The sequence below is a fragment of the Puntigrus tetrazona genome, unplaced genomic scaffold (genome assembly GCF_018831695.1).
Source record: "Puntigrus tetrazona isolate hp1 unplaced genomic scaffold, ASM1883169v1 S000000793, whole genome shotgun sequence".
Classification (NCBI taxonomy): Eukaryota; Metazoa; Chordata; class Actinopteri; order Cypriniformes; family Cyprinidae; genus Puntigrus; species Puntigrus tetrazona.
Window position 1 is genome coordinate 239,741 of NW_025048397.1, and position 27,502 is coordinate 267,242.

A 27,502-nucleotide genomic window follows, 5' to 3' on the forward strand; every position below is an offset into this window, starting at 1 on the left:
AACAACACTGACAGAGTTAACATATTTATTCTCGAGAAGGAATATAAAAAGAACAGCAGACTGAAAGAATGCAACTTGAGAAAACAAAAACAGGCTAATTTTGGCATCACAGAGAAGACGTCTCAGTCCTTCCTGAGCGGCACGATCTCTTCTCGAATGCCTTCCTTGGTGATGATGCAGATCTTGAGGGCATCTCCCGTGTAGACGTCCCTCTCGGCGGCCGAGATGAACACGTCCTTCACCAGCTGCACAGCCTTCTCCAGGCTCAGAGGAACCTGCTCCACGTTCTCCATGTTCTTGAATCCAATCTGAGCACAACAGAAACTAATTTAAGTCTTCCAGACGACAAGGTTTGACCACAAAGACCAATTTAGATCCATAACACATTTGCTCTGGTGACACAGCTTCAATATTTAAGGAACAGTTCACCCCAAAACGGAAATCATCCTAGGTTTATCCACAGTGTCAGTGCTATTTTTCTCTAGAAGCTAAGAGTGCTCAAATTTCTTTGAATATGATCTATAAATGTTTCGCGAAGTCTTGTTTTTACAGGAAGAAGACAAAATGCAATCTCTTTCTTTTGATTTAGAGCATACCTGGTTGTCAAGAAGAGGCTGCAGCATTGCGCTGGCAGAGCCGCCTGCTTTATAAGTGTCCCTCTGGTAAGAACCGACTGGATCGAAGCTATAGACGGCGCCTCGACCTTGAACGGAAAAACAAACGGACCGGCATTTCGTACATGTCTGAGCTAGAGAATTTAAGACGTCCCCATTCTCTCTGACACACTCACCCTCCTCATCGAGACCACCGATAATATTGTAGACATAGTAAGGGAAGAAACGTCTCCCGTACAGGATGGTCGACAGCATGGCAGCGATGGCTCCACTTGTCATGTTCTTGTTATTCGAATGCTTGTACATCTATAAAAGAAAGGAGTTATTTATTGAGCGAATGAAAGTGACTGAAAAAGATCTGACCAGAAAACACGACGACCATTTTCAGTTTCCGTTCGAGGTGTAGCTGTCGAACCCACCTTCAGTCTCGCCTCAATGATTTTGGTTAGCGTCAAGCAGTCGCCATGGAAACCACTGCAGCCAATCACTGTAGTGTCTGTCCTGTTTGGGAATCATAATGAATCATTTTAACTAGAAATGACTGATCGCACGCGGGTGAAACTAAAATAAAACGAAGCAAAGCACAGGTTTTATTTGGCGACTCACAGTTTGTAGCATTTGGGGGAGTCTCGGCTGTGGATGCTGTATCCCTCACTTAAACGGGTGTCTGAAGCCACGAGGGCGAAGTCTTCCCCTGCCACCGCGAGCACGGTCCTGGGGTGAAATACACAGAAAACACACATTACGGCATTCGACTACTAACAGTGAGGACAGGCCAATTCATTTCACCCGGATCTCTATTCAAAAAGATTCAAATGAAGTAATTTCACGTTCATTCTATTTTCTTTGTTACACACACAAGTTCAATGATTAAAAAGTAAGACAATTATGATCTGCCTTATCTGAGAGCAGTGGAATGACATATCAGTTTTCATCTTAACGATGAAATAAATCAGCAGAAATCTTTAATGCACCGTAACATGTTAACAGTGCAGATATGAACAGTTTTGACTATGAGAACGTCTAAATCAGTCCATGTTTTCCCGGTTAAAAGCTGCCTTTCTAATAGTGAAAGTAAAATCAGCGCACGGGTGATATTAACTGCACTATGCTGATACACTCGTGGCTTTAGCACTGCGGCTCGATTTAACTATCAGACATAATAAGTAGTGAATTAGTGACGGAGCAAAGCGAGTTTATGTAGAGTTTGTAGGGGCTTTCTGTGGAGAGAAGTGTCATGTTCTCGGGCTCTTTGTGCCGAAGACGAGCACGAGACGAAAGAGGCGCTTCTTACCCTCCGTTGAAGGCGTAAGGAGAGAACTTGTGCTCCACCGGACCCGTGTAGTGATACTCCTTCATCTTCCCATTATCTCCATAAGCCTGAGAAGAAATCATCGTGAATCTGGCGCACCAAAACTCGCTGTATCACCGCAATATGGCCACCGGAAGTTGACAGGTCCTGTTTCCTGTGGTTCGCGTCACACGGTTGGAGTCACGTGGTAGCTCACGCCGCCGTCTGCTGGAAGCCGAGGCGAAGTTTATTTGAGAGCAAGTGCCGTGAAATGTCCACCTACCGCTTTGCACTAATGCAGTCCAGTAATTGTTGTTGTTTATTCCTCGTGAAATAAGTGACGCGATATTGATATGCGCATGCGCGTGTTTCCCGTTGTATTTCATTGTGCTACATGAGCAGGATTAGTAATGTTAATGTGAAGACTACTAGGGCCTGGCTTATAGAAAACAAACAACTTGCATAAAATCTAGTACAAAAATTACATTTCTATATGTTTTAAGAAATAGGAGAAATGTAGGCTATCTGTTATTTTTCCATCTTTTGTGTACTCCCGAAATCCACATAGCCTATTTAAAAATGATTTCTCTGTTTATAATTTCCAGACTGAACCGGTCTCGCTTCCAGTTCCCCATCCCAAATGATTTATTACTAGTCTATCTATTTCCCTGCTCCACCATAACAATAGAAATGGCTGTCTTTGATCGGTGGCTTAGTTGTTAAAACCACAAAATCCTGTGGAATACGTCTCAAAACTACAGAAAACCGTTTATAATGGCTTTAATGGTTAAAAGTTGATGGTAAATCGTCATTTACACTACCTGACACAGCTGTGTTTAAAATTGAACTGGAAGTTAAGTGCTGGGCGTCCGGTCAGAGGAGAACTGACCCCAACTGAGTCTGGTTTCTCCCAAGGTTTTTTTTCTCCATTCTGTATGGATGGGGTTTTGGTTCCTCTGGCTTTGCTTTGTTGGGGACACTTAACTTCTAGTGATTATCATTGAATTGATTATAGACCGTCTCTGCATTTAATAACAAATTGTTCAATCTCATTATCGTCATTATACATCCCTATCATTGTATTCTTCTTCCTTATACTGTACAGTGCTTTGATGCAACCTGTGTTGTTAAAAGCGCTATATAAATAAAAAATGATTGATTGATTGATTGATTGATTGATTGAAAGGTCAAATGCACAAAAGCGCTCCTCATCATCTGTGACTTCAGCAGTTCCTGTAGCCTTCCACTACATGAAACGTGCATCTGTAGCTACTAATGAATACCACCATTTTTTGGTCATTAACACGCCGTGTGCTTGAGCTTTGGGTGTGACATTCACCTGCAGGCGCCTGTGGTTTCAGAACCTGTCCATCCAGGACCAGGGAGCGTGAAGATGCTAGTCCTTCTTGAGTCATGGGAACATTCAGTCTGTAAACTAGTGTCTCATCAGCTGTCATCGTGTGCAGAAACAACACACCCACCAATGCACCCCATCATCTGCTCTGATTCACAGGAATCGGAGCGCTCTACTTTATTCGTGGGCGTATTCAAAGGGCGGACGTATGGATTTCCTTGAATTATTGTTTGAGTTTTGCAAATGATTACGCCCTTTGATTCACGCATAAATTGGCTGATTATTAGAAAATAGATGTCTCAGAACACGTGCACAGGATTTTATGAGCTATGAAGTTAGCTTTCCAGAGCTTGTTTGTAGGCTACGGCTGTCATTCTGTACACAGCATATCTGTTTTTACACACACTATATTTCTTCTAGGGACAGCTATCACATACATTTAGCGATGAATTATTTGCAATCTACACCAGGTGATCCGTACAGGATTGTACACATGCATAGATTAACTGGGTATTATGATACAGTGTACAGTAATTACAGTAATTTACATCTCCACGACGGGGCTCGCTTATGTGAGCTTTCCCCATAATTCATAAAACGTCATCATTTCCTCAGTGTACAGTGTTTAAGCATCAAAGTGCACTGTAGCTACAGAAAAATATAAATCTAAAATATTAACACGCTGTATTCAGAAGTTACTGTAGAATTAATGTAGGCTGTGTCATTTTTTATTTATAAACTGGCCGAAGGTCATGTAGGCACATGTGAATAGCTTACGTTTTTTAAGTTATATATAATATAATGCTGTATAACCATAGGGACTCTATATCGTGTAACTCTGCAAAACTTTATTGTCAACTCCAAGTGAAATTCTGCAGCGCCGAATAAAGTCAGCACGATGAAGCGCGAGTCACCATTCAAACAGGTCGAGCCTCTCCAGATCTGGTTTCACTGCGGGGAGGAGCTCTGGGAAAGTTTCACATAAAGACTGGCCTGGAAACATCCGGAGAGCTTCTTCAAACTCGCGCAGGAGACTCGAAACATGTTCCGCTGCGGAATCGCGTACCCGAGGTGCAGGTGGATCCTGCCTCTGCTGCTGCTGTTTGCGATCATTTTCGACATTATCGCCATCGCGGCGCAGTCAGGATGGGTGGAGGACGAGAACGCCAAGACGCACTACGCCAGCATGTGGAAGCAGTGCCGAGGCCGCAACGACCAGTGGGACTGTAAATCCCTCATGGAGTTCCGTGAGTATCCCTGAGCCTGAGAAACACCCGCGAAAGTAGGGCGCTAGAACCGAGTCAAGCGGGCGGAAAGGTGTATATATAAAAAAAAATAAGTTAAGTTAGAGGCTGCGTAACTTTTCTGTGTTCAGTTGAGTTTGTAAAAAATATATATATATATATATATTATTATAATATATATATATATATATATATATATTTTAAATAAAATGGCAAAATAAAATAAAAACAAAGCAAGGCAATAGACCGTTTTCTCCTCAGGCGGATGAACTTGAGCTAAGCAGGCCTTTGTCAATATAACGCTATATAATATCAAATGTTTGCACCTGTTCTGTGTTCGTCAGGTGGACACGCTTCTTATGTGCGAATTGATTCTTATCCTGAATTCTTAGTAAAGTGAAATGTTAAGCATATTCAATTAGAGATCAACTAAATTACGTTGAATGGACTGCATAGAGCAGAATAAACTGCTTTAGTATGTGTTCATAGCCCTCGAACAAACAACTTCCGTTTAATTCGGTTTATCTAAAAACGACTACTGTGGCGTCAGGCTATAAAGTGTTTTATTTGGTACGACACATCTGTACTCAGTGTAAATAATTGCTGTCAGTTTAACAGCTTTCAAAGTTTACATCACACACGACCAGTGGAACCAGTCAAACACTTTCTTACTGTTCTCCTTATATCTCAGCTTTTATTTTCATCGGTTTGCCAGAAGAACAAGTTTAAACTGAGGCCGTCTGTAGAAATCCGTTCTTCACAGCATACGTAGATTTTTCTTTTTTTTTTTGTAGAATGCCATGCTGTAACATGCTCTTCATAAATATTCTACATTAATGGTGATTCACTTTTTTTGCACCCCTAAATAAAAGTCAATATTTCTTTAGTTCTCTTACGTTAAATGCGTCTGATACGATAAATATATTTTGAGGGTTTGGACTACATCGTCGATCAGGTTTTCTGTGACGGCAATTCCTAAATGCAGAAGATCATTCACGTCTGAGTGACAAATTGGCTCGAAATCGATCAAGTTCAGATAATGCTAGTTGCATAAATCCTACTTTTTTGCTTCTCTTTTACCAACCACACCCTTCCTCCCTCACTGCAGCACCTTGGGTGTGACTGTATTCACAGACGTCTTAGAGCAAAAACACATTCCTGAGTGTTAGGAAGCCAAGCATTGTCTCTACAAGCCCTGAGTCATGACGGAGTGAAACTAGATAAACAGCGCTGGCGATCTATTAATATGTAACCACAATGTTACAACCTCTTGTATTTGTTCTGCTTCAGTCAGTGCGTCAACTGTACCTTGTTTATTGCGTGGTGTCTTAGTACAGTTGGTTTTTAAAAAGCCCCTATAAGTGATCGAACCTAATTTCTAGCTTTGTTTTCTATAGCGCTTCTGTGGCACTTCTGTAGCGCTCGACAACGTTGAAGAACACATGTAAAATTAAAACTTCTTCCCCTCCGTTTTCATTGCAGCCTGGGCCCAGGCAGTCGCCGCTCTGATGATCATAGGCCTCATCATCCTCCTCATCGCCTTCATCGTCTCGTTCGTGGCTCTCTGCGCCGGCCTCAACATCGCTCTGCTTCCTTTAATCGGAGGTCTCCTTATTTTGGCTGGTAAGACACTCACTTAAACTATCGGCGCGTTAGATATCAGGGCTGCCGTCGTGCTCCAAATACGACGCAAGATGCTTTCTGAGGAAGCTCCACAGCGAGAGCGTTTCCTTCACTTTGCCTGTTGAATGCTTTCTAAATAATACATGGATGCTGGGCTGATGAGATAAAAGCATGTGACGATTTGGCACAACTGTGGTTGGCGTATCAGAGGTTATTAATACGGCGTTTATCAACAATGCATCCCAAACAAGCCGAGGCAAAGAGCGTGTTCTTCTGAAGGGGTGATGTTAGGTGTGGAGTGACGCAGACTTACTACAGACTGCGCTTTCGTTCTTTCCGGCCTGCTCTTGTTTTGCCGTTGCTATGGGGTTGAACGCCGCTCTCACCCCTCCCCCCGACCTCTTCGCTTGAGTTCAGGTGAAAGTTAAGAACGGCTGTTTTGTTCTCCTTCTCTGCCAGACCGAAGCTTAGCCTTCTTTTTTTTTTTTTTTTTTATTTGCCGTTTATTATTTTCACTAATTGGCTCTTTAAGTCCACGCTCCGTTTTTAGGTTTCGTTATGAAAGGCCTGATCTGCTCTGATAGCTATGCCTGTCTCAGCAGTAGCTTCTGACAGCACTTTAGCTGGAAGCGTGAGACGCAGCGCTCCTGTGTGAACGTTCCCTACACACCCGATCTGGGCGTGGCCTGCGCTCTCATGTCTGTGCAACACTCGGACACGCCCGCCTCGCCCGCCTCGCCCTCAGAGCTTTAAGCTACTGATTAAGCTTTTTTTATGGGTTTGTATTAGGTGCTGTTTGTCAACTAATTTCATTCGCATTAAATGAGACCAAAAATATGAAGGCTGCATTGCTTTTTAGGCGCACGGTTTACAAGAGCGACGTTTAATTAAAATAGGATTGTCCGGTTTGAGTTGAGTTGACGGGTGAAGCGTGTGATGAACGTAAAAGACGCTTTTAGGAATAAGTTATGATGTCAACCATGAAAGCAGTTTTTAAAGAGCCAACTTGGTGGCGTTTTGAAAGCACACAGGTGTGCCTTTCGGCTATGTTCCTCTAACGTTTTGTTTCTGAACAGAGAGTCTATTGTTTTATCAAAGTCTGTTAAAGCTGCCTGTCTTTTAAATAAACGCCACCTGGTTTCGGCAGCTTTTAAGCGGTTTTAAGCGTAACTCGGTCCCGTTTCTTTGTTTTTCCAAGCTGGAATGGTTTTGAACCTTTGACTCCGCTTTCTCTGCTTCCAGTGATCGTCCAGATAATCGCTCTGATCATCTACCCGGTCAAGTTCAACGAGCTGATCTACGAAGGCTATTACGACTACACGTGGGCGTACGGCTTCGGCTGGGGGGCCACCATCCTGATGCTGGGCTGCGGGATCCTCTTCTGCTGTCTGCCCCGCTACGAAGACGAGCTTTCCGGCTTGTCCAAGACCAAATACATCTACACCACTGCCTGAGACCCCAAACTGCTCAAAACGCCTCTGGTAAAGGACAATGTTAAGCCGCGAGACTAAAAGTCTCCCCGATCTTCCCAAACCAAACTATAGGAGCGTACTGACTTTGATGAGGGCTGTCCACGCCCTTTTATCTTACTTTTGAGAATTAACTTTTTAATAATTTTTTTTATCAATAATAATCATTCACAAACAGGCTGGGCTTTGATGCGTCTCTCCACAAAGCAATATTCCAAAGCTCCGCATTTACACTACATTATGGTTCCTTCACACATTACATGTAAATATAAGTAAAGAACATACAAATAAATAAGTGCATGTAGTTTGCTTAAGAGTTTACACATGAACACTGCGATTTAAAGTGTGCCTGACTGTATGTTTCTTGAACATGTCTACATATCAACATTAAGGAAGTGTTTTTATTTTTATTAATGTGTCATTCCGTGGTTTATCACACTATGCTGGAGTGCACACTTTCTTAAAGTGCTCTTGTTTGGCTGGCCGACGTGAAGTGAACCAGAGCTCCTTATCATCTTGGCATCAAGCGTGGTTTTATAGTAAGAAGGGTTTTTTTTTTAATATTGAAACATCTTGATGCATTCATGCCGCGATCGGCATAATTTCAATTAGTCCATTTGATGTGTAAGTGGAAAAAATTTTATTCAAAAGTACTTGGCTTGTAAACTTTGCGAAATTGTATTTTAGTAGATTATTTAGATTTTTTTCACTTTGTCGTTTGCAGTTCTTTTGTGATATGAATATGAATACCAATCTTCAATAAAGGGAGCCTTGCTGTTAAGACACCGATCAGAGCTGCTGTTTTTTTCTGATCTCTCTGGTTTCTGAAGAAAACACAGATAGTTCTGCCTGCTGCGGGGTTGTATCTTCTTGCTTTTTTGCTTTAGAAACTTGGTTATTTTAATGAAGGAGACATATTTGCAGGCGATTAAACAATAAATGATAAATCCAGGGGGAAATGATGACATCATGACGAAGCTGATTGGCTGATGACACGTTCCTAAAAACAGTTGAAACGTGTCTATGAAATCAATTAAAATAAATATAATTTAATAAGCCACAACCAGTTTGGTTGGATGTTTTTTGCAAAAATAAATAAATTACTTCTTTGCTTCTCAGCAGGAGCTTACAGACCTCAAAACTCGGATTATCATTATATTATATTAATAAAGGAATTATTAAATAAGCATGTGTCCTAAACTCCTAAAACACTGGTGTCTCATATTTTAGTCAATGCAATTATGAAAGAAATCAATGAAATCTGCATGAATGTGTTTGTGTGAAAAAACCCCACACATGTAAGCTCCTTTGTTAGCAAGTAACTGATTGAAACTGATTACACGTACATTTATTTTTGTAATTAACATATATGTTACTCCCCAACACTGTATTTACTGGATTGTTCATGTATAATGATTTTTAGGCAAACTGTAAATAAATTGACTTTAAGCCTAGACTATAAGACATTGCTTTATTGCTAAAGAATTAATGCAGAGCCTATTCTCTCCCAGATCAACCATCAATCATTTTTATTTATATAGTGCAACAAAACAGGTTGCATCAAAGCACTGTACAGTATAAAGTAGAAGAGTACAATGACAGGGATGTATAATGACGAGAGTGAACAGTTTGTTATTAAATGCAGAGACGGTCTCTGTAATCAATTCGACGTTAAATCACTAGAAGTTAAGTGTCCCCAACAAAGCAAGCCAGAGGAACCAAAACCCCATCCATACAGAATGGAGAAAAAAAAACCTTGGGAGAAACCAGACTCAGTTGGGATCAATTCTCCTCTGACCGGACGCCCAGCACTTAACTTCCATTTTAAACGCAGCTGTGTCAGGTAGTGTAAATGACTTTAATGTGTGTGTGTGTGTGTGTGTGTGTGTGTGTGTGTGCATCAGGATCTGGTGATCTGTCCACGGGCGCATCTAGGTGTTCTGGTCTCTGATGAACATAATCTCTGTGTGCTGATCCACCATCTAGTGTGGATACAAACTGTGAAAACAGATTAAGAAAGAAACAGGACTAATATTAGCGTAGATGCCATTCTTTTTACGATGTCACAAGTACATCGTATTTTAGGAGTAGCGTTCCCGGTTCCAGCAAATCTAAGTAATGCAGCTGTCACGTTCGCGCTTTCGCGGGACGAAGCACACAAGGCTTAGAATGAACTTAAATGGGTTTAATCTCAAAATAGCAAAACAAAGATACAAACGGCAGGCAGATAGAACAGGCTGGCAGGACAAACACAGGTATGGACATCGGGTATGGACCTTGATGATCGGACAATGGGAACTCAAAACACTCAGGACTAAATACACGAGGAAATTGACTACACTGACGAGACACAGCTGTAGACAATAATACAATTAACACGGAGGGAAGGCAGGGTACAGGGAGCACATGGCACGAGACGAAAACAATAACAAAAGTCCAGAGAACGTGACAGCAGCCTAATAATCCTTTAACAGATTTGAATAATAAAAGGTGTGTTGGTGTGTTATGTGTAGGCTAAGTTAAAAAGATGTGTCTTTAATCTAGATTTAAACTGGCAGAGTGTGTCTGCTTCCCGAACAGAGTTAGGGAGATTGTTCCAGAGTTTAGGTGCTAGATAGGAAAAGGATCTGCCGCCCTCAGTTGATTTTGATATTCTAGGTATTATCAAATGGCCAGAGTTTTGAGAACGCAGCGGACGTGCAGGACTATAATGTGATAAGAGCTCGCTCAAGTATTGAGGAGCTAAACCATTCAGGGCTTTATAGGTAATTAATAAGATTTTAAAATCTATCCGATGTTTGATAGGGAGCCAGTGCAGTGTTGACAGAACCGGGCTAATATGATCATACTTCCTAGTTCTAGTAAGGACTCTGGCTGCTGTGTTTAGGACTAGCTGAAGTTTGTTTATTAAGCGTGCAGAGCAACCACTAATAAAGCATTACAATAATCTAACCTAGAGGTCATAAACGCACAAATTAATATTTCTGCATTAGAGGTTGAAAGCATAGGTCGTAATTTAGATATATTTTTAAGATGGAAAAATGCAGTTTTACAGATGCTAGAAACATGGTTTTCGAAGGAAAGATTGCTGTCAAACAGCACACCTAGTTTCCTAACTGATGATGAAGAATTAACAGAGCAGACATCAAGTGATAGACTGTGTTCTAGATTATTATATGTGGGGTTTTTAGGTCCAATTATTAGCACCTCTGTTTTTTCAGAATTTAGCATTAGGAAGTTACTCATCATCCAGTTTTTTATATTGACTATGCATTCTGTTAGATTCTCAATTTGGTGTGTATCACCAGGCTGCGCTGAAATATAGAGCTGAGTATCATCAGCATAGCAGTGAAAGCTAACACCATGACTCCTGATAATATCTCCCAGAGGTAACATGTACAGGTTGAAAAGTAACGGTCCTAGCACTGAGCCTTGAGGAACTCCATATTTCACTTGTGATTGATATGATACCTCCTCATTTAATGCCACAAACTGATAGCGGTCAGATAGATATGATTTAAACCATGCTAAGGCGCTTCCTCTAATGCCAACATAGTTTTCTAGTCTATCCAAGAGAATGTTGTGATCGATAGAACCCCGCTTTATTTTCTTAAAGGTACACCTTTGTATCTTATTTTCCCCTAAATGGTGGTTCAAATGACCTAAAAGCACATATTACTACCTAAACGAATCATTTCGATGAGGTACTGCCCCAGAGATGGCCGATCGAATCAGGTCTGGTGACTCCAACTATAACTCTGGTTTCACGGTTCGTTCTGGAATGTTCTGGTCTGATTCCATGAATACAGTGTGAATACAGTGAAGTGTGACGCATCCACACCATACTGTTGAAGTGGAGTCACCAGGATGACACACCTAAAGAGACACACCTGCTCTGAGAGCTACACACGTGCCCTTCTCTCTGTCACCGTCTGCACCATCTGCTACGTGGAGCACTGAAGGTTACCCGAAGACAGAACAGCACAGATGACCTAAAACACTGTCTTATTACCACAAAAGAGACCCTGATTATCCTTAACATATCACAGAATCCCAGGATTCACATTCATCGGGGAATCTCTTAAACTCAGCACACCAAGGTGAGGGGAGAAACAGGTATTGAAAGCACTTATGTTTGTGCGTGTGTGCTTATCGTATTATAATTCTATGTATTCTTCTGTGTGTCGGCCATTATGATTAAATGACTACAGTAATCCTAACCCTAACGAAACACAAGCGAACTAAAGCTATTCACAAACACATGTACATCACAGCCAAGCAACATAATATGCATATTTATTTAATTGTGTAACAAAAAAGGGGAAGGGGCTGTATTCAGGAAGGAAGGTTGATCTGAATAGTTCACGAGGAACCTAACATCACTCGACATGATCTACTTTTTATTAAGAAAATGCATTAAATGTCATTGTCCAGTGTCAATTTTTTTTTATCTTATGTTTTTTCCAGGATTCTTTGAAAAATGAAGAACAGTATTTATTCAAAACACGAACAATTTCTAACAGTACAAATGACCTTTTTTAACAGTTCGACAACCCTTTCTCCTTAAAAGTATTAATTTCTTTAAAACAAACTAATAAATGAATGAATTAAAGTCTGTAGGACGTCTAGTCAAATTGATTTGTTTATTAAACGCTTAGAAAACGCGCCACTGCCAGGCAACGTCATCAGTTTGCGTCAAGCTTACGCAACGACGTCGTAGGCGTCACGATGTCATTTAGCAACAAATATACCTGCCCTTTTAAAATTACTTTTAAAAACACGTTTTTTTTAAACACAGACAAAAGTTCACTCACGGTGAGCTCCAGTCAAAAATCAGATTTAATCAGAGGGAAGAATACACACACTCTTCCAGCCAAGTAATGGGCACTGGACCGACGTTTAGCAAAGTTTTCCACGCCGTCAATCTAGTTTATAAAAAGACGGTGGAGAAATTATGCAACTGCAGGGAAAAAATCCAGAAAAAGCCCACACGAGAAAAGTCAAACATCTGTCCTCGTATGATTCCAGGGCATTCGATCTTATAGGTCTCTATGAAGTGCCCTAAAAGTAATGCATGAGACCTTATCATTAAAAAATAATGACTAAAAAACACCCAAACTTGTACTAAGATGTGGTTTCCATGTCTTTGTTAACCACTAGATGGCAGCAGATCACACACAAACGTCTCAGTCTTCGCGTGTGTGTGTGTGTGTGTGTGTGTGTGTGTGTGTGTGTGTGTCTGTGTGTGTGTGTGTGTGTGTGTGTGTGTGTGTGTGTGTGTGTGTGTGTGTGTGTGTGTGTGTGTGTGTGTGTGTGTGTGTGTGGATGACATCACCTCGCCGTTTCACACTACGAGTTTATTTTCCCTTTACTCACGTAGAAGAAAACTGAATGATGATGTTCTTCAAAGATGATCTTTTCTGGTCTGCTGTTGGTGCTATTTAGAACAAACTAACAAAAAAAAAAACAAGTTACAACATTTAGGCAAGGTCAGCTGGCAGTAAAATGAAACAGGCATGCATGCTTTAGGCTCGTATTTAAGGCAAGTTCGGATGATGAGGATTCCCGTTGGGAAAAAATGAGATTGCTCCGAAAGTGGCTGTTAACTTTAAAAACCATACGAACAGATGTGAGAAATGAGTGTGTATCTGAGCTCATCTTCACTGTGCGATAAAGGAAGAAAAAACTTCAGCAATGAGTTGACATCCTGTCTCTTGACAGCTATAATAAAATATGAGATTTAGATGAACCGGTAAAGAGGACTTGCGATTTGTCACTCGCGTGTCACTTTAAATGTCTCTCTGACCTTACCAAGATCCACTTTTTGGCTTTTTTTTGAGCTATTGAATGGTTTTGTGGTCTCAGACCCCAAACAGAACATGAAAGTTCACTTTTTTTCAACTATTCCAGTAAAATGTTTGTATTTTGAGGAGTGCTGTCAGACGATGAATATATTCATATTAGTGCTGTCAAATGATTAATTGCATCCGTAATAAAATAATTAGTTTTATACAAACACATGCATGCATTTAAAATAATGTATTTATGAATAAATATTCTATCGATGTATGGTTTGTTAAGATAGGACAATATCTGGCAACAACCAGAAAAGAAAAATCTAAATACTGAGAAAATCATCTCTAAAGTGTCCAAATGAAGTTCTTAGTGATGCATATGACTAATCAAGATTCATTTTTTAATATATATTCACGGTATGAAACGTACATTTAATTACTTAATAGCTCGGCGTTTTGGCATAAAACAAAAATCAATCATTTTGACGCATGCAATGTATTTTTATAATATAAAATTATTCAAATAATAATTTTTTTTTTTTTTCGAAATTTTTACTGTAATGTGTTTGCATTTTTCTAAACATCATAAATACAGCGCGCACACTTGCAAAGCGATGAATCATTTGACACGGCTAATTCTGACTTTACGGGAGGTCAGGTTCTGTACACGTTTCAAAGCGTCTTCCGATTCCATGAAACACAACCGCTTCTAGGCCTTCAGAGTGTTTTGAAACGTCACGCAGGTAATTCCGCTCAATCAAAGCACTGGAGCACCGTCTAGCTCTTGAGGGACGGCTGAACCGTGAGTCAAAACAGCGACTTACTGAAAAGTTACACAAAAAAGAAACGAAAAAAAAAACACCTGAAAAAGTGATTTCCCCTTGAATGTTTCCTATAGAGTCCGCGCGCACACACACACACACACACACACACACACACACACACACACACACTCAAGGCTGTAGTTTTGCCGGGGGCTACCCCTGAGCAGCGGCTTATATCATAACTACGTGATGATGAAATTTACGGGATCCATCCCATAGAGCGCTGGCAGAGAATGAGTCAGGCCCCGAAGGTCACGCACCCATTCCCTGAGAAACTTTCAGTTTTGTTCGCAGAATTAGAGATCACGCGACCAGGCCGAGGCTCTTCCACCTGCTTGATTAACTTTCATCATGTTGTTTATAATTAGGGTTTAACACAGAACGGCGACGGCCTTCAGGAAAGTGTTGGACAGCTCATCTGGGAACTTTTCCTGTCGTACACAGATGACCGTAAAGCCAGCGGACCAATCAGAGGGGCTCTGTCGGATCCAGAACATTTATAAATTAATTTATTTTGTATTCACCGAACAAAATGCCTTACTAGCAAAAGATCTCATTTCAGTTCAAGCTGATTTGATTTCGTTTCCAGACAAGCACGTTGCTGAATGCTGCTTCATGTATTACGTTTTCTGCCCAAAACATGTACTGCGCCGAAAGGGCGCTGCAAACCCAAACGACAGAGAACCAGCGTGTAGGCTGCGCGTTTTATGGCAAGCGTGCCACTTTGCATAGCGTGCTATTTTCAGAGAGCTGCGCTACAGGTTACGCGTTGAGTGTCTTCCCACGCTGCCTCGCCGCGGCCCCCGCATCGCTCAAATATCACCTCTTCCCCGCACCAAACATCCCCTCGCTCTCATGCACTCTTTCCTTCCAGCTGTGAGTCAGTAGAGCTCTGGGGGGTTTGGGGTTTGCCTGCTGGAGTGTGGGCCGCCCAAACGGCTGCGAGTTGACTTTCAGAATCACATTATTAGAAAGAGCCGCAGAGTTTTAAGCCATCAAAAAGAAAAAGACGAAGACAGCAATGTTGTAAGTCACAACCACAAACTTCCTGTGACGGAATCATTTGCTTCTAATGCTACAAAATTCACCTTGGGTTTTATGCAAGGTTTCCTAAATTTAGAGTCAGTCAGAGATGATAGCACATAATATTAATACATGGGAATTAACATATATATATATATATATATATGTATGCATTTATATTACATTATATATTATTTTTATATGATATATTCTATATTATATAATATATTTTTAAACGAATTACCAGTTTCTCTGTCAGAGCGTTGATCTCATCAAAATTAAGAGAAATAAATCGTAGCGATTAAAGTTATAATATTATAAGTAAAGCCTATATTGCATAATATAGGCTATATGCTAACAAAATATATACTATAATATAATATAATTTTCTTAGTTATTTTGAATTAATTTTTTTAAACATTGCAACATTATTCTCATAAAGTCACCTTTATTCTTAAAATATTTTGAATTTATTCTCGTAATTTTTACTTTATTATTTAAATATTTTGTATTTTTTTTAATTATAAAAAGCTGTCATACACTCAGAACGAGTCTCAGACAAAGTGAAGTGGCCCAAACCCCCCCGTTACTCCACAGAAGTGACCTGATTCTGATTGTACTATATATCCAGGGGATACACAGAATGGTCTAGAATGGTTAAAAAGTTATGGTTGGAATGTGGGTGATGGGTTATGGAGTGTGACAGAAAACGCTTTTCACTTTGGTGGTGTGTCGTCCTATAAACCTATTGAACAAACCACCCCTCACAGTGACTTCAAAATGGAGACTCAAAAAAGCTTTATCAAACGACACCGTTTCAGCCATGAGTTTTAAAATCGTTCGCCATTCAAATGGGCACTGAGCACTGGATTTATCGATTTATTATTTGCTTCACTATAGCAGAAGCTTGTTCCTCTTTATGATTCTATGGTGCAGATTTCTCAACACTTGTAGGCACAGCAGAGGGGCGTTCCATTCGACTGCACGTTTCCTGCGAAGTGGACTTCTTCACTGAGATTCCGGTCCAAAAGGAAACAAACATGTTCGGTTTGAAGGACTCTGGGCATAAACATGAAGCAGAGCGGGAAATTTGGGTTGGTCAGATAAGGGAAATGTGTGTAAGATATTTCTCTCTGACCCCTGCATTTGTTCCAAAGATGAACAAAGGTCTTATGGGTTTGGAATGAGTTTGAATAATTAATGACAGAATTTTTATTTTTAGGTCAACAATCCCTTTTAAGTCAGCTCAAGTTTAGTTCTAATCCGATTGACGGCGGTGCAGTCAATTTTCTAAATATTCCTGTTAAGGTATATATCACTGGTAGAGATCTTACTGTGTCCGTCCAGTAGCATGGTCCTATTGAAGTACCCCTGTACTGCAATTTGGACCAAGGGTAATTTTTACCTGAACCATCAAGGTAGCACCTCAGGTTCTTGCAGCCGAGCTTCAGGAGGCATCAGTGGAACTATTTGAGAGTGGTACTTCTGGGTTCATACAATCAGGTAACAGATACTTACAAAGATGCCTCTATTGTGGGAAACATTACACAGAACCTTCCTACGTAAGTATGAGGTGATCCTTGTGGCACCACAGATCTCTTTACTCCCTTGGCTCCTGGCAGGTCGTCCACGGCGGCTTCCCTCAGGGACGACCTTGTCTTTCAGATTTGGGTGGTTGGGTTCATCACCCAGATCCAGCTGCAGCTTCGGGCTTGGACCCTGGATCCAAGTCCTTAACAATGGAGAGATCTCACGTGTCATTAATCTGTTTTTGTTAACCTGGGGTTTTTCTTAGGGAATATCTGCATGCTGCCACCTGGGAATCTCCTCGTCTGGATTCACAAGGTCAGTTCTGCAATTTTTGTATAGCAGCTTTGACTTTTGAAGTGTGTATGACTAATGATCCTCACAGCTAAACCCATGTCATATGTGAGTTTGTCTGTCCGGTTTGGTGAGTAGATTGTGGCATCTCTAGTGGTCTGGAATTCACCCGACCAGTTACGTAATTTGTTCAGTAGCAGCCATTGGCATAGTAACGTTGTTTTGCTACCAATAACTCCATTGTTTGTTTATTAATACATAATATACTTAAGTACCATTTTATAAGCAGCGTTTCTTGTTAGAACATGTATTTCAAGCTGCAATAAGGCAAATCAAGGTAAACAGACACAGGAAACGTTGATGTTTTTCTATTAAAAATAATTTATTCCAGGACCACATATAAATAATTCTTGAAACACATTACAGTTAATATTTGCTGTGAATAAATACCAAACCAACCAAAAAACAAGGCTTTTTATACGATACTCTATATGAAAGGTTGCACAAAATTTCTATCTCGTCATCTATATTCCTCTAGGTCTATAACTGGAATGTCACTATGTACTGTAGTTAGAAGTACCGTTCCTAATTCCAGAGCAGCTTATTCAGTATTGTGCAAGTTTGTGATGATCTGAACTGACTGAACAGATCCAGTAGTTGAAGAGTAGAAACTCTTGAATTTCTGATTCGACTGCAGATTTTTCTCGTGTGTATCATTTATCCGAAGCACATTTGTATATAGGCCCACGTGAATCTAATTCTCAAGTAGACAAAGCTAAATGTGCTTGCACAATATTGGTATGGGAATGTTTAACACAGACAGTTATTTCTTTATAAATGATGCCACAGGAGCTAACTCTATCTCTTTTTGTTACGTCTGTGCAGATATTGCAGAAATATTCAAATAGAGAATGTCAGTTTGTGCATACGAAATGTACGCAAAGAATAGACTGAGGCATTGTGTGTTTAAAGGAGTAGTGCAACCGAAAGAATGTGGCTGGGCGAGAACCGTGAAGGGAGAGTTTGCAGATCTAGGAGCGGGCAATTCTTACCTGGGCATGTTTACATTCGGCTTGATTCGTTTCGCTTGGCTGTTTACCCAGACGGGGATTTCAGCCATGTCATTGTCAAAAATTTTGACACTTTTTTTTTTTTGGCACGGTCATTCCCTTCAGCTTAATTTATTTTCATCTGCTCTAGACGTCGGGGAGGTGTCAAGTATCTGGTTTTCATTGCACTTAAGGAATTTTTCAGCCACAGAAAAATTAACATATCCATTCAATAGAACAGACCAAGTCATATGAAGTTTAGCAAGGCAAGCAAAAGTGAAAAATAGTTTCAAGAGCAAGAAGGACTTGTGAAAATGGTAAACAAAAACATTCTCAAAGGCAACAGATCCGTACTGCTTGCAGACATCAAATGGTGCAGCAGGAAATGAAATTCGAGCTCTGCTTAGCAAGCTCTCATTGGCACTTAACCTACATTTTATGAAGAAACTATCAAATGCTGTCCTTCGGTGTTCTCTGCATACCCTGTACGTCTTATTCCTGTACTTCCAAAAGGCTTTCTGCAGTCCACAGTGGAGATGTACATCGGCTTAGACATATCGTTCGGTAAATTAACTTTGGTCGATTTAGTCGCTAATCTGAAATCGTTAATTCTTACACATGCTTTTCTAAATTTTTCAACAAACATTTGCGATTAATTACCCTGTTCGATATAAACAGCGGGCGCCACGGGTGTGTGTGACTAGACGTCATTGTGTATCATTAGTTTCTGTATGCTAACATCTCACGACGGTCCTAAACACATGATACAAATGACCAAAACTTCATTTGAGAGGTAATCACCAATTCTACAGCACCACCGGGCTCTTTAGGCCCTGCCCAATGCAGGAGGGGGATTTTGGGCACAAAGCTCCTCATGTAAGAGCGTTCACCAGCATGCACGCGAACGTGCGATGAACTGGGCACTTTATAACGTTGAACTGTTCTGTCAGCCCCGGTAAATCTGCTTGAAGTGGTCACATTCGTTACAGTAGCCTTGTTTCTCTTGGTTGGCGTAGTGGTCGCAGCCCTGCGTCTTGCAGCGTTGCTTGCTTTTCTCTTTGGGCGCCTGGGCACGGCGACCCTCTCGCTGGCCGCGGCTGAGGCAGTCGGGGCAGAGGTCCGTGCAGCCAGGGGAGAGGTTCTTACAGCCGCTACGCCGACACTGTGCCTGGTTGAGCATCGGAGGTGGACGAGGTTTTGAGGCCCGCTGGACAGAAACAACAGAGCTGGTCAGAAGAGCCAAACCTACCCCACGCCGCAGCAACAAAACCAGCACGTGAGGACACTTACTGTGACAAGAGGTGGGGAATGAGAGCCCCTGCTAGCAGCTTGGGTAAGTCTAGCACTCTGTTCCTTCACAAAGCACTTGTTGCAGTAACCCTCGAGCATGGCTTTTCCCTCAGCACCGCAGCCCTGACCCCGACACCGCGGACAGTTCTGAAAGCCCGCCTCGGATGTATGTCTGGGCTGGACAATAGCAGGGGTGGCCACTGCACAAACAAAAACAGCATTAAATAAATAAAAATCACACACTTCCCAACTTGCCTATGACGTGATACCCAACGGGACAGGCGTGCCCATTGCTGCTCCTGGAGGGCCACTGTCCTGCAGAGTTTTGAACACACCTGAAACAACTAATCAAGGTCTTGCTAGAAAATTTCAGGTAGGTGTGTTGAAGCAAGTTGGAGCTAAACTCTGCACGGCACCGGCCCTTTAGGACCGAGTTTGGACACCCCTGCAGTTGAAATTATACAAAAAGAATTAAGTGAATGCAGAGATGCTGCACTTACGGTGATTGGTCTGGTAGTCTAGATAACATATAGTGCAGAATCCCAGCTTCTCCGGCGTTCCAAAGAATTGGCAGCCGGAACGTTTACACTGACGGGCAGCGGTGTCTGCCAGGTGTGGCCGGTGGTGCCAGTGCGCTCTGTCTCCCTATGCATTGCCCATACTGAGCCCTCGGTAATAGGCTCCTGCTGCTGGGCATCCCCCCTCTCAGAAACGGCAGTCCTCTGCATGCAGGGTGGGCAAAGACCGTTAAATATCCTAAAGACCTCCTGTCGGCACATAACACACCTCTCTGTGTCCCTTTCCCGTTCTCTTTCTCTCTCCCTGTCCTTCTCTCGTTCCCGGCTGCCTGACGCCCACCAGCCATGAGAGGGGCCTTGCGGCGGCCCATTAGCAGTCGATCGGTTTTGCCTCGCTGTAAAGCAGCGTTCGCACAGCCCGTCATGCTCCACGCTGAGAGTGAACAAGCATCCGGGCGTCTTGCACTTCATGGCATGAGTCTCACTGTAAAGGCTTAGACTGGGGGCTGTAGGGGGCGCGGAACGTGGGCTGGGCAGGACGGAGCGCTCCAGCCTCCCTCGGCTCTCGGGGTCTGAGGGTGAGGTTTGATTTGTGGTGGATATTGCCTCTGGCTTGCGACCCGCCTGTCGCTTCTCGAAGCACTCGTGACAGTGGGGTTGAGTGTCCACCGAGACATAGAAGGTACAGCGAGGTGTGGCACAGCGGATCTCAATGAGTGAGAGTTGGGAGACTGAGAAAGGAGGGGGACGCTGGGATTGGGGAGCCCATAAAGACTCCTTATCCTCCTGCCACCGTTTATATTCATGGTTTACCAGTTGTAGATAGTCCTCCATGAGGTTCATGTCCTCAGGCAGGTTGCCTTCATCCAATCTGATGGAAGAAGGGTTCGAGATTTGAAAAGGAACACTGTACTATCCCACAACTTTTTGTGGTTACATTTAGGAAATGACTATACATATAGCAGATCTTTTATCAAAAGTACCAGTTAGTAAAACAATTCCAGAAACAACTGCACTGAAGCAAACTGGGCTGCTTGGATCTGGACTTCACCAAAGAGTGATTAGCTCATACCTGGCTGCAGTGATAATCTGTGTGGGATCGTAGCCCAGTCCGATGACAGGGATTTCTATAAGCATTAGGTAGTCTTTTAGCAACTTCTCCTTCTGTTGCTGCTCCTTTTCCGTCAGAAAGTGTACTCGAAGATCTTCAAACCCACCCCGTCCAGGGTTTATCAATGGCACAGCACGGATCTCTGAATGGGTCACAAACATCAAATATTTAAATACACTGGGCCAAGTAGTAAGAACACATTATGGAGTAGTGTTATGTCTGGCAGCATACCTGGGCCACTGTCTTTGATTGTGATCAGAGGTGCAAAGTGCTGGGAGTCATAGCCGAGCACTATGGGATATTTGTAGCATTCTCCTGGAGGCCAATGCAAAGGCAGGTATATGCCCCCGACATTGAGGGGTGAAAATGAGGAACCAGACTTCATACTTCTCAGTACTTGATCTGCCGAGGAAAAATTGTCATATATTGATATACTTTATTAAGTCAGTGCTGCAATGAAAATGTTTTTGTGTAATTCTATTGAAATGCTCCCTACAAAAGCAATTATATAAGGATAATAACCTGCAATAACAATAATTGGTCTCCGCAGTATATTTGAAAGCACAAATATGTGAATATCCTCTAATGAGTCAAACTGTAGGCCATTACTGCTGGACACCGGAGAAGCCATTTCTACAATCTTCACCCATTCCTCCTCCCAGTTCTGAGAAACAAAAAACATTGCAATGAGTTGTCATACCAAAAATAGTTCAATAAAAAGTCATTTTTCTCACATTTGTTTTTTAGCTGGCTTTATCAGGCTGTTTATGCCATGAAATGACAGTTTTGCATGCACACTTTGATGGGGGAAGTGCTTACCAAAGTGCTGTATCGCAGGCCAGTCTGAGTGAACTCCTGAGAGTGCAACAACTCTGTTTGAAAGCGCATTCTAAAGTTACTAGTGTCTGTTTCCTTCAGCACTGCATAAAGAGCCTTTCGCAGCACCAGGTCTGTGTCCTGAACCCCCAGCAGGTACTGAGAGGCCGCATGGAGCAGGCAATTGCCATCACCTAAATGACACAAAAACACAGATTACAGCTCAGGACAGTCACCAGTGAAGGGTTTGTGCAAGTTCTTTATAAGTTCTGAGAAATTAATCGCAAATGGCCTAGCTTAGTTTCTGGAACTGATTGCATATGAGCAAACATGGCAGCATGCAGATATACCATTATGCATTAGTTGTCCTACCATCTCCTTATATGAGTATTAAACTGTAGACAAATTTTCCATGCAAGTGCACTTAGAGAGCTTTGAAAAAAAACAGGTCATAGAAGTTTGTGAAGGAGGTATTTATGCGATCACAAAATGGCAACGAAACTTGCAGTTCCTGTTTAAACATCATCTAGTTTGTCAAAACACAGAGAGCCTTAGCCTTAGTTGACGTGCATGACATAGCAACAAAAAAAATAATACCGAGAAAATTCAAAACTACATGTACATTCTTTGCTTTGTTGCTGAGTAGCTTTGACAGCAATATCTTTGTACTTAAAGGTTAGTTCAGTTCTATTTGTCAAGAAGCAAGATTAAGAATGAGATAAAAGCAATACAGGGGATTTCCAGAGGTGTTACAGCAGTTTAAAGATATCCATTTCATCTGACTGCGTGTATTTAAGAACAGGACATGTGACTGTATCTCTGCGAAAACAATGAAATCAACTCCTCATATCTAAGGGGTGTGTGTGTGTGTGTGTGTGTGTGTGTGTGTGTGTAGGGGGAAGGGGGTCTCAAAACTCTGTAAATCAATAACTTCACTGTAACCTGTAACTCTGGATCAAAGTGAAGCAAACGTGAACACTCAAAGACCATGCACTGCAGAGCTGTGCTCATGGCCTAGATTCTGTGTTCTTTCTGATGTTGTGCAACATGTGTGCGCTAGTGCATTCGTGAGCATTTGCATGTATGCGCGCTTGTGAGAAACGGCCTGCGCACAACTGCGAGGAATTTCCCTATTATGTGATTCACTGATTATGCGCCGCAAGGGCTTCACTTCAACTTTTTCTTTCCCTTGTCTCCTCTTGACACCAGAGCCATGATATAAAGCGTCTGGACTTTCCAGAGAGGAGGGGCAATGCTCTACAGGAATGCCTGCGTCTGTGCCATTTCTAGGTTCGATAAGGGAAGTCTGAACACATGATCTAGTTCCTGTTTTTTAAACCTAAAACTGTCTAAAAGCTAGCAATTTGCCTGCACCTGCTAACAACAAAAAGACCAAAAGTAGGTTTTAACTGGTCCGAAGGTTACGTTTTATAGGTAACTATTTGTACAGTGCGTTGTTTTGTTTCCTGTTACAAAGTTTCCATATGAACCTTCAACAGTAGGGGGAAAAAAACCTCAACTCACGTTGACATAAACGACAAGATGAGTTAATAATGTTACAGGGCCAAACTCTTAAAGTAGTGTATTTGTAACAATATCTAACTTAACTTTATTTTTCAGAAAGGCTTTTCAAAATAAGCTGTTTTTCCAGTACAACATTTCCTAAAGTTTTAGGTCGCATTGAACGACAATGCAGATGTGCAGCAATGTAAAATTATAGAAAAAATGACTTTAAAAGCTTCACCAATCTGTTGAGTACTTTCACATTAAGTCTCTACAAACCATTTCACTTCTTTTTCTTTTATTACGCTGAATGTTTCTGCTTTAAAGCATTGCGTGTGTAACTCAAATTCAAGTTTGATTCGTTTGAGTTAGATGTCAACGCCTTCAAAGTAATAAGATGCTACTTATAGATAGATTCTACATGGCTGACGTTTTCATAGAGGTAGCTTGACTGCATTTAAATACTTTACCGTAAATTATGAGAAAACTTCTCATTTGGGAAGTTACAGTTTCAATGTAGCTTCCCCAAAACATTAGAAGAACAGAAAACGAACACATAAACCGTGGACACAAACTACATCTGTTTATACGACCACATCCTTATCACACTGAACACAGGAGCTAAATGCGCCTGAAGAAAAGGAAAAGCATTGTGTAGATACGGTAACACAGTCCGCTTCTCTTACTTCACACGGTCATATGATCAGATGCAGCACAGAAGGCCAAGCTGAAATGTTTTTGGATTCATTTACACAAACTATTACCTAAAAGCTTTGGTATTTGGCCTGACACGTCTCTGTTTTGTTAGCAGTCAATATACGGAAGAATAGGAACTAATAGAGCAAACGGTAAACCAATGACACAAGCCGTGATCATGGGTTCGATTCCCAGGAAATGCATGAACATCACATTCAGACTTTAATAGTGACGCACTAGCTGATTAAAGAGGCAATTTCTAAATTCTCTTATCGAAGCAAAGATAGCGCAATTTCTTAGCCAGCAAGACTCCTACTTTAACAAGCCAAAAACCAAGTTTTAAAAGAAACAAACCTAATCCTGCCATACCCCATTTGTAGTGGATTACAATTGTGATTTTATTTATTTTAAGCACCAAAACATTAGATTTGCTTAACTTGCTTCTAAAAAAACCATTACCATTATTGGCGATATTACATTTATTGAGGGTTGCACTTATTCTATCTCCACACTACATTGGGTCAATGCTGTTGGGTTTTAAACAGCATGTTCCAGTCAGATGTTTTCAAAATCCCATATGACTTAAAACAGGAAATTCCTGTTTCATTACGAGAAAACAAATCTGTGCTCTCCAGAAAACCAAAAAAAAAAAGACCAGAATACAATGATGAGACACTGTCCACTATCGTGAACGAGTCATGATCAAAACTAATGTATAAAATTCGGCGCTGGGTTCCGAACTATTTCAGAGAAATTTGAAAGGAATAAAGGACGCGCGTAATCTGCATTTGCCTAATTTCAGTTACAGTAACTAGTGACTGTACAATGGAGCAACAATGGCAAGTACAGAGAAGTTTCCCTCGCAGCATTACTCATAAGAGAAGAGCAGTGCGTCCTGACCCTGAGCGAGCAGGAGAAACGTCAGAGTCATAAAGCGCTCGCTGTGAGCCCTGCATCACGCCACGGCCCCCTAAATCAAATTGTGCTGTAGAATTAAGGGGGAAGAACATCAGTGTGACAGACAGGGCAGGATTTTCCCGTCTGCTGCGAAGCCCTCGTGTGCCAAGCGTTTGAAAAAAAGCACGTATTCTTTAAGTGGTCAAACGGTACGGCTTTTTTAATAGCTGCCGAGGACGATACTAAAGATACTACAGGAGATGTGCATAAAATTCTATCATAAACCGAATACTTATTTTATACAGTGAGAGGGGTTATTAGGCCAAAAATACCAAATAACGCGAATCAAATTTCTGATCACAGTTACAACTGTTGTTATAACACCATGTGTATATTATACTTTATTTTGAGGCGAAACCGGTCCGATGTATAGTGGGCTAAATGCGATTAAAAAAAAGGTAATAAAAGTTTCCATTTAGTGTTTTCAGCTTGTTTATATTCACATGACACTGTGGGCATGTGGTTGCTTCAAACGGTATAAACATCATTCATCGTAAATAGTGAGAACTGTAGTTAATTATTGGAAATTACAAGAATAATCGACGATTACGAGTTAATCACGCAGCCCTATTGCCAACAGCCTTATTATGGAACATTTTATTAGAAGAACTAGTGTGTCAGACCAATAATGCATCGACACAAAAGGTTTAGAAGATGCACGTAGGAGAAAGAATCCAAGCGTTTCTACTGAAGAAACCACGTAATTTGAAGGAAGCGCAACACACAGAGAGCCACCACTTCTAGGTGATCGAAATCACAGCATAGTTACCGTTGGTCCTCAGCGGCACCAGCTTCTTGACCTCGCGGCACCAGTTCAACCTCTTCTCCTGCTCCAGCGAGCTCTGCATGGCCCGGTCCAAGATGGCCGCCTGGATGACCTCGCGGAAGGCCTGCGGGAACTGGCTCATGCGGATCATCTCCAGCGTGTAGCGGTGCATGCTGCGCAGGTGATGGATCAGGCCACAGCCGGCCGAGGGCTTGACCACATCGTTGGGCACCCGCTCTCTAATTTTCACGGCCTTCAGGAGGTTACTCACAAACAGGAACTTGGGCAGGAAGTTCTGGCCCTGAGACATGGTAGTCAGGAGTGGGGAACCAATCTATCTCTGCGAAAGAAGACATGAAACAAACACACCATTGTCAGAGGCGCTCAACCCACGACCATGTGCTACGAAGAAGAATTTCCCCTCCACCCTAAAGGTGAAGAACTGAAAGACAGAATCGCGAAAGCCGATGGTGTATTCCAGGCTCACGATAAAGGGCTCTTGAGGTCAGATGAGTGAAAGGCGAAGATCTTTATTAGCCCTCCCCCAAAACTCTCTCAGAACGGCCTAAAGATGGGCTCAGACACGCTGACTGGAACCTGGCGGCGTTAAAATGCCATTGACTGCAAGGGCACCATTTATTTGTCTCAGCTGCCGAGGTTCTTTAGGGACAACTTATTGTGAACGCCAAAGCGACGGCGTTCCCTTAAATACCGCTCGCCGCGGAGAAAGCGACAAAGCGGTTTTATTAAACACAAAGCGCAACGGGGACAATAGAGACCGACGCGAAAAAATATTGTAACAGCAGTTGCTGACGCTCGAATTACGTAATGGACTTGACAGAAGCCCTCAGACAATGCAACGCTGTAACACTCGAAAGGAAGCGATATGTCCCCATGGCAACAATAGAACGTTTTCTCCGTTTAATGTGTTTAAATCGCCGATAAGTGACGTCTTCGCAAACAATGGCTGTCAAATCCGCGGCGTTCGAGACCGTATCCGTCTGCGCGAGACAGACAGACTGCCGCTCGAGCGAGAGACAATACGGGAGAAATCAGCCCGGCTCGGTTTAGGATTCGGTCTGGACACGGTATCAGAGAGGCGAGGGAGCAGGCGGCGACGAATCGCACAACTCTTACCTGTTCAATATGTCGGTATCCACCAACAAAGCCCATAAGATGCTCTGGCTCTGCTGCTACTTCACTCAGTCCACTTTAATCGTCCATGGCGCTCTCACAGAGATCCACTGGATTTCACACTGCTCGCGCGGGACGCGTCCAAAACGCGGCCAAGTCTTTACTCTAGTTCAGACAGCCCCGATTGAAAGCAGTACATAAAAGCCAGTGGGGATTTCCATAAGGTACTTTCCACTTTCACAACCCATTATGAGCGTTATCTTCCGCTTGCCCGCCAGGGGGCGAAAGGTGGCGCCGTACGCTTACGTTACGGCTCGATGACGTAAGCTCGACGTTTGTTTTGCCACACCCATACAGGTCTGGTCGTTAGGTGAGATACATGGAAACGCAACAGTGGAAGTCCCAGCCTGTGTGTGTGTGTGTGTGTGTGTGTGTGTGTGTGTGTGTTTTAGTTCCATTTGACGGATGTAAAGAATGAATATACATTACAAGAAACGCAGTCTTACTCAGTGGGCTAACTGGATTACATAAGGCCCTTTCTGTTTGACTTTTTCAGCGCAAGGTCTTTAACTGAATGTAGTTTAATCTATGTCGCGTCTTCAGA

At 42.0% G+C, this 27,502-nt stretch overlaps 3 protein-coding genes across 3 annotated transcripts; 1 reads left to right on the top strand and 2 right to left on the bottom strand.

Moving 5' to 3' along the window:
* Positions 1-11: 11 nt before the first annotated feature.
* psmb1 (proteasome 20S subunit beta 1) lies at positions 12-2,089 on the bottom strand. Its single transcript, XM_043233379.1, has 6 exons — positions 1,909-2,089; positions 1,221-1,328; positions 1,034-1,115; positions 791-920; positions 597-703; positions 12-308 (listed from the first exon to the last, which is right to left on the bottom strand). The coding sequence occupies exons 1-6, from the start codon at positions 2,007-2,009 to the stop codon at positions 123-125; spliced, it is 714 nt and encodes a 237-aa protein (XP_043089314.1). The 5' UTR covers positions 2,010-2,089; the 3' UTR covers positions 12-122.
* Positions 2,090-4,234: 2,145 nt separating this feature from the next.
* LOC122335488 (p53 apoptosis effector related to pmp22) lies at positions 4,235-8,384 on the top strand. Its single transcript, XM_043233370.1, has 3 exons — positions 4,235-4,506; positions 5,986-6,126; positions 7,369-8,384. Exons 1-3 carry the CDS (start codon positions 4,302-4,304, stop codon positions 7,578-7,580), a joined length of 558 nt encoding a protein of 185 aa, XP_043089305.1. The 5' UTR covers positions 4,235-4,301; the 3' UTR covers positions 7,581-8,384.
* A 9,035-nt stretch (positions 8,385-17,419) lies between these two features.
* On the bottom strand, positions 17,420-27,169 carry tnfaip3 (tumor necrosis factor, alpha-induced protein 3). The gene is given in 10 exon segments (XM_043233369.1): positions 17,420-19,314; positions 19,398-19,597; positions 19,898-20,006; positions 20,009-20,786; positions 20,988-21,168; positions 21,258-21,428; positions 21,549-21,690; positions 21,846-22,036; positions 25,768-26,104; positions 26,902-27,169. Coding segments are annotated over 9 exon segments (2,340 nt in total). The 5' UTR covers positions 26,075-26,104; positions 26,902-27,169; the 3' UTR covers positions 17,420-19,053.
* Between the last annotated feature and the right edge of the window lie 333 nt (positions 27,170-27,502).

What these genes read in the sequence shown, in the direction of transcription:
- psmb1 (XM_043233379.1), bottom strand. Translation starts at nt 2,009, where the DNA reads ATGATTTCTTCTCAGGCTTATGGAGATAATGGGAAGATGAAGGAGTAT. An exon ending in TCATTGAGGCGAGACTGAAG is followed by an intron (nt 921 to 1,033) that starts GTGGGTTCGACA and finishes TTTCTTTTATAG; the next exon opens with ATGTACAAGCATTCGAATAA. An exon ending in AGCCTCTTCTTGACAACCAG is followed by an intron (nt 309 to 596) that starts GTATGCTCTAAA and finishes TGTTGTGCTCAG; the next exon opens with ATTGGATTCAAGAACATGGA.
- LOC122335488 (XM_043233370.1), top strand. Translation starts at nt 4,302, where the DNA reads ATGTTCCGCTGCGGAATCGCGTACCCGAGGTGCAGGTGGATCCTGCCT. An exon ending in TAAATCCCTCATGGAGTTCC is followed by an intron (nt 4,507 to 5,985) that starts GTGAGTATCCCT and finishes TTTTCATTGCAG; the next exon opens with CCTGGGCCCAGGCAGTCGCC. An exon ending in AGGTCTCCTTATTTTGGCTG is followed by an intron (nt 6,127 to 7,368) that starts GTAAGACACTCA and finishes CTCTGCTTCCAG; the next exon opens with TGATCGTCCAGATAATCGCT.